Raw genomic sequence first — 7,182 nt, forward strand, 5'->3', positions numbered from 1 at the left:
AACAAATGGTTAAACCTTCTGTGCAGTATACCTGATACATTTTTTTTTAATTGGGCGCTTTAAGGGCTTGTGCATGCAGTTATAATTTGTGCATACAGTTATTTTGTATTGAATGCAATACAAATGGTTTTTGAATTTCCCGCCCCGCCCCCGCCGGCAACGTACACACGCACCAACGTCACCGGAAACTCCCCGGTGACTCATCGGATGCAGAAGCTGGCCGGAGGAAGAGAGAAGAAGACGGAGATTGCGGCAATGGATGACGCGGGACGCCTGCGGATCAGATAAGACTCTATTTACTATTAGCTCCTATAGGATTACCTACCCCGAGTGTGACTCGGGGTTACCGCTTTTAGCAACTTTTTTCTACCCCCAGCCACACTCAGGGTTACCGCTAGGAAGGTTAAGGTTCTTTTTATGTTTCCCTTTCTAAAATGTAAGGGACAATCAGTTAATCATTTCTTCCAAGATAACTGGAACGAATGTCTCCTGTGAATCCTTGTTTTGACGAATTCTTAAATGAATGCATTACGAGAATGAAGGATGTTTATGCTTGAGAGCTTCCCCATGGCTTTTCCAGAATTTTAGCTTCTGTAAACCTGCAGTATAGTTAACACAGTCAATCATTTGTCACTTTTCAACTGCATAGTCTGGACCACAATATTTATCATTAGTATAAAGAAAAGAAAAATGTATATACAGTTTCTATCAAATAAAAGGTAAAACTTTATTATTATTTAGGGTTTATCTGTATATATTTATTATTTATTCCAAATAGTGGACAAGCAGGGTTATATAAAAACAGAACTGTTTTTTAAAAACAAATTTCCTATTATTTGTGTCTATTTTGGGATTCTAGTTGGATCCTGTGGTGCTTCTATAATGGGAATATCTTCAACTGGCAAAGTCTTGGCTTGTCCAGGACACTGATCTGATGTTGAGGCTTGGTCTGGAAAGGTTCTGATGAATGATTTATGAGGGTTTCCTTTGCCTAGAAAAAAACCTTTTCTTGGTGGTTTTCCTCCTTTTTTGTCCCCAGCACCTGAAGCAGCAGACGTTTCTTCAGCATTAACGTATGTAACAGTGCCTGTTGTTTTGGAGGTTTCTGGTTGTGGACCACGCTCTTTTTTGGGTGCGGCATGATGATGCTCATAATTGTGAAGATGTTCATGGTCATGCTCATGTCTATGTTCATGGCTTCCAGAGTGATCATGGTCGTGTTTGTGGTCATGTTTATGTTGGTGCTTATGGTCATGACCATGTCGATGTTTTTGGCCATGCTTGCTACCTCTTCCCCTGTCACCCTTTCCATGGTGATCCTTTTTGCCACTATCTGGTTTATCTTCAGCATGTCCAGCCTGATGATTTTGTTCCTCAACAGTAGCAGCCTAAATGTTTAAAAAATATGTATACAGTATGTTACCAATGAACAGGTATGTAAGCTGCTTTTCTGGATGACTGACACACAGCCAAAACAGGACCATGAGTTATTAAACTAGACAGAAAACATACTTCAGGTCACTGCTGCCTTAAACTTAGGACTAAAAGCTAAATAGGGCAAATTTAAGACTTTAAGGTATTAATGTAATTATAAAATGTTTTAATAATACTTATATAAGTTCATATAGTGACATCTCATACCTCTGGTTCAAATATCTCACAGGTGACACTTGTCACGTTCTTATCATCTGGTGTACTCCAATGTGCTACAGCCATAGACTGACAATAACCAGTGTGCTGGAGGAAAGAAATGTTTGTTTTTAGTATTCAAATTACCTTTACAATTTTTAGCCCAATAAAACATGTAACCCCTATAACTTTATTTTTATTAACATAAAAACGTTTGTGTATTGTCCAGTATAAAGGTGCAAATTAAAGATTTTTGTAAGCATTTGTAGTAGACATTTGTACAAGGTTCTGGACTTTGGGCATATGTTAAAGAAGGATTTAATTTTTAGTACAGCAATTAGCAGCTGTTGTTCCCCGCCGCCCCTCAGCCATTACATGGTATTGTGTTTACGGATGGCTCAACCATGGGTTTGGCTTGAGTTCCAGGTGTTCAAGGTTTTTTTGTCCTCCCGTATATACAGTATGTGAATTTGTAATTTAGTGACTGGCCCTTCAGTTTGCCAACATCAGTGGGTTTTTAAGGATTATATGTACAGTATGTATAAATGGTTTTTGGTTTATTCTGGAGTTCTTCAATAAGAATTAAATATGTATTCATTTGTACTTACTGCAAATTCACAGTCCAGGCGCTCACACTGGGAAAAGTCTTTAACAGATTTATTGCAAGATGATTCATGAATGGTGTACTCCACGTGATAGGCTGTTCCAGCAACTACCTAGAAGTTTGTATCACAAACAAAATTAATCATTTAGATAGAGACTCAAACTTTTAAAATATTCTGTTTTCTGACTCAGCTAATACTATGCTTCCTGACATGCATTTCGTTAGGGTAGCCCATACATTTGTGCATGTAGTATGGGATGACATTCAGAATATTACCATATTGCACTAACACATATAACACGATTAGGCACTGAGTAAACTGTTAATTAGAACAGATGAACAACCAATGAGTCCACTTCAGTTCACTTGCAGTTTGCCATTTGTATTGAAATGAATTCTGCCATTTGTAAGTAAAACAATCTGGCATACAGGCTGTTAAAACTGCTGGCAGCAGGTTGGAAATATCAGGGTCTGAATATTTTGCAGGCTAAATTTATCTTAACTTTTGCCTTAACATTGTAAATTGTAAAAAAACTATGCCATGCTTGTTACCAAAAATGTAATTTTCGTGTTATTATGAATACGTCAACTTATAAAATAGAAGTTGTAATTTTTATCTATAGTAACACCAAATCTAATTTCAAATGGAGGGTCTCTGTGCATTTCTTGGGTGGCTATCAGCCTGTCAGCCACCAAGCAGCCCCCACTGCCATGTTGATTAAGAAAAAAGCAAATGTTTGATTGGGTTCAATGGCAGTCAGTGTGCAGAAATCAATCACTCCCCACCTCCCTGATCCTCACTATTAGCATCCAGCTGGCGGCTGTGGTTACCTTCCATTAGGATGGGGTCACTGCTCTTCTCCCAACTAACCATGTGAACTTAGTATACGGGGTGCAATTATTGCATTTATAAAGCAGTAAATGTGACATTCACCAAACATTCAGTGCACAAATATTTTCCTCATGTATGTGTTTAAAAACACAATGGTTGTTTCACCTTCATTTAATGTTTGGTCATTTCAAGATTTGCCTTTTTTTAAATACACTCTGAGGAGCTTTAACATTTTCACTGGCCAAACTAGAAATTTTTGTGTATAAATTGCAAAAAAAAAAGATTTTTTCAAGGGAGTGTTGCTAAAAAATAGATTTTTAATATCCATCAAGTTTTATTCCCGACACTGAAAGTATGATTCTAGTACAAAACATTGTACATATCATTGAAAATAAACAAAAGTGCATTATTGATTAGACATCAATATTCTGATTTGTTTATCAGCAACCCATTGCTGAGACTTAAGTGAAGTTTTAGATACTGTAATCAAACAGCAAATGGTTAAAATTTATTAAAAAAAGGTAAGGTTGTTTTAAAAATACTGCTTGCTTATTCCTGGAACATGCATTTCAAATTTCAAAATAAATATAGTCATAGCCTGTTTCCAACAACTATGCATCAAGTCATGCTGGTGGTACACAGGCATTGGTGAAATTTATGTCAATTGTGCATTTTACAATAATAATCATTTTTTGCTAAATGACTGTCCCTAAACAGTCTTCCATACCTGGCTTGCGGCCTTTGTGATATTTCCAAGAATAAAGTATTTGATATTGTTGCTCTCACTGTTGAATTTCCCAAGACTCTTCTGTGCAACTTCAACAAAGTTGATGTCATTCAGTGGTTGAGGCGTATGACAGCCAGCGCAGCCAATGTCACCACGAGCAACTGAATGGCAGAGAAAAAAATTTAAACCGTTATTTTATTCATCTGGTGGACTACTTGAAAATTCCCTTTAAACTGGATTGAAAAATTGGTATGATAATAGTAATTAAATGATTTGATAAACTGTAAGGTTAAGTTCACATTAATGTTATATACTACATGTGTTAAAACTCCCCATGGATCCACAAACCACGGAATACGAATGACTGCAATAGAAATGAAGAAAAATGTTCTACCTACCCAACCTAATAGTCTGAGAGAGGTCAACTTCTAGAACTTCAATTGAAAGCAAAAATGAGTATAAGATTCTACTGTATACTGGGATTACTCTAAAGAAATGCTTTAGCCCATTGTCTACAAAATCTGAGAAACAGACTGTCAAATCTGATAGATACAGTTATACAGATATATGGGTCTTGATAGTTTTTTTCCTCTGAAATCATACTTTTTTAACATTTCAATTTTATATGTTTGACTTTCTACTGTGATCTTTTACTTTACCTGGAGTCAAAGTGCAGTCGTAATTGTGGAGGTGAGCAATCCTCTTTGGTTTATTAAGTTGAAATATCACCTTGCACTGTCCAAACACCTTAAAGAAATACAATATAATTGATGATTATATATCTGTAATAAAATAAAAGTATTTAACAAAGATGGGGATAAGATATGATAATATCATGGGCAGCACGGTGGCTCAGATGTTAGCACTCATTACTAGTTCTCCAAAGCAATTCACTACCCCATCGTGATTCCCAATTCGGACTCACCAAACCAATGTAGGAAAAAATGAAAATTGCAACTGTTGTGTGTATACTTGATTTTCTTGTAATGTATGCATTTTACACTCATTTGACCAGTTTAAAAACATTTAGATCCATTGCTTTTCTAAATTAAGGTTTATGACCTAAAGGAACATTAGGATTACAATTATAGAAAAAAATGCAGTTGTGCAATGATCACACCACCTAGACTTATCAAGATAGGAATTAAAAGATTACCATTTAGTTAAAAAAAATGTATTATTGCCAATCATATATTGCACAAGTGATTTATTGTGAGCCCGTGGATGGTAACTTTTGGAAGATCAGGTATAAAACAATTTGTAGCCAGTGCTACAACCCCACATCCTTACTCTACAAATTCCTTTATTTTCTTAACAGAATAGGCTGAATTGTTATGACTATTTGATGCACTTACAGCCTGATTAAGGGACTTGGCACGGCAGTCTTTCCACAGTTTGCGGCTCAGGACATGGCAGTCTGTCTCGACAACATCCAACGTAAGGTAAAATACAGATCCATTCTCTTCCTGCAGGGCAAAGGTGACATTTTATTGAATCATAGCTGCAGAACACAATTAGCATTGTGTTCATTATAAAAATATATATTGCACAAAAAAAAAAAAAACAATGTTAAACAGGGAATACGATCTTTGAGGCCAATAACATATATTGGACTCAGCTAAGACATTGGTGGTGATGGATCAGCTAAGAGAAATGTGAAAAGGATTGGCTAAACAAGGTATAGAACAGCGTGGAAAGTGTAATAATGCATGACAAACAACCAGAACTTTTGTTTCACTGCCCTGCTGATACTACCTGCTCTAGGATGGAGTTATAAAATTCATGTAAGTAATTTAGAAGTAAATTTGCTAAATGATCAATATGGGCAACTTTTTTAGATCATCTGATGGTAGATAACTCTCTGGCATGTAAACCCATAAGGCTAGACCAATTATCCTTATCTGATTGACATAGTATGAACACTCGCCAGGTGTTAAAACATTCAAGAACACTGAACGTGTGATATAGTTAACATGAATGTAAAATGGGTTTTAAATGAAGGTACATCTACAAAAAAGTTATTGATGGTACTTGTGTGGCCTGTGTTTTACCAATATGATGAATCATGGAGAAGTGGCCTTCGTGATGACCTGCCTCTTGAATACTTGCACAAGCTATGCCAATCCCCTAGTATGTTACAAAATAATCTGACCCACCTGCTGTCCAAATGACCACCTGAGTCAAAATATTATCATCAACCAATAATGATCAATTATCTTTTTGATGTTAAAACATGGACAACTTGGGACAAGGCACCAGATCCAAAATTTTGTATTGTCACTTAACAAAACAAAAGTGATTTAATATTAAATCATGTTGTTTAATGATATTGTAAATTGTAACTTTTAGGAAATACATAGTTTATAGAAGCTCACATTAACTTTAGACCATAAGTGGGCAACTAGGCAAAAAGCAATATGCAAAGTGCAATAACCAAAAGCAGTTCTAGTTTAAAATATCATAAGTATAAGCAATGAAAACTCTAAGCATGTAATATGGTAATAATATTTGTTAATTGTCTTTACATTTAAATATTGTTATGCTACTCAATAAATGTTGGACTTTATATATTAGCTGTCCAAACGTGTCCAATTAAATTTTATATATAAATATATATACAATATATATATTTTTTATATAACACCCAAATTTAAACTGTAAGTTTAACCCATTCTTGCCAATCATCTGAAAATAACCCCCTTTCTTTGTGGTAGTAAATACAAAAAAGGTAAACATATATATTTTATTTAAATTTATTTAAAGTGTATTATAAGTAAAACAGAATGGTCTAACAAATTCTAGCAATGGACCATTAAGTAGAAGACAGAAAAAAATCAAACCAGCCATAAATTACAACAAACCTACATACTTATTAGTGATCATTGTCATACTTACATCAAATTGCTCTTGAACATTGGAAATTCGCTTGAGGCCAAGGACAAACCCCTCCTTCCGATGAGCATTTAGCTGGCGCAGAGACAAATCTGCAGCAGCCTCTGCTTGTGGATCATTGCAAGCAACGGAGGTAAGTTCAGGTTCTGAAGGACCGCGGCTTCGCCCTGCCAAGGTACACAGCACATGGACACAGAGCAGCAGAAATACAGCAACCTTCATCCTCCACTGATGAAGGAAAAAAAACGAGAATAAGTCTGTTTCCACACTACAGTTGAGTCCAAGAACCTTTAAAAAATGACTTATGGAACTGACTTTTATACAGAGTCACCATTGCAAATACTAAACCACCTTTAACCCTTTGTATTCTTTAGCAAACAAAAGAGTCAATGATTAGGTGACTGTCCAACATTAAGTTGCAATGTCAGGATGAAACCTTAAGCAAAAAATCAATTACTTGGTCCAATACATGTCCTGGTAACCTTGACATGGTGTGCA

The 7,182-nt window shown here is 35.7% G+C and overlaps 1 protein-coding gene across 1 annotated transcript; it reads right to left on the bottom strand.

Moving 5' to 3' along the window:
• Window positions 1-702: 702 nt before the first annotated feature.
• On the bottom strand, window positions 703-6,980 carry LOC140328516 (fetuin-B-like). Its single transcript, XM_072408177.1, has 7 exons — window positions 6,688-6,980; window positions 5,148-5,258; window positions 4,452-4,539; window positions 3,793-3,953; window positions 2,238-2,345; window positions 1,642-1,737; window positions 703-1,388 (listed from the first exon to the last, which is right to left on the bottom strand). Exons 1-7 carry the CDS (start codon window positions 6,904-6,906, stop codon window positions 843-845), a joined length of 1,329 nt encoding a protein of 442 aa, XP_072264278.1. The 5' UTR covers window positions 6,907-6,980; the 3' UTR covers window positions 703-842.
• Window positions 6,981-7,182: the final 202 nt, after the last annotated feature.

This window comes from Pyxicephalus adspersus, chromosome 4 (genome assembly GCF_032062135.1).
Source record: "Pyxicephalus adspersus chromosome 4, UCB_Pads_2.0, whole genome shotgun sequence".
Taxonomy (NCBI): domain Eukaryota; kingdom Metazoa; phylum Chordata; class Amphibia; order Anura; family Pyxicephalidae; genus Pyxicephalus; species Pyxicephalus adspersus.

Excerpts from the sequence above, each read along its gene's own strand:
- LOC140328516 (XM_072408177.1), bottom strand. The coding sequence starts at position 6,906 with ATGAAGGTTGCTGTATTTCTGCTGCTCTGTGTCCATGTGCTGTGTACC. Across the intron at positions 4,540-5,147 it reads CCAAGTCCCTTAATCAGGCT|GTGTTTGGACAGTGCAAGGT; the intron begins GTAAGTGCATCA and ends TATTTCTTTAAG. Across the intron at positions 3,954-4,451 it reads CGACTGCACTTTGACTCCAG|TTGCTCGTGGTGACATTGGC; the intron begins GTAAAGTAAAAG and ends TCTGCCATTCAG.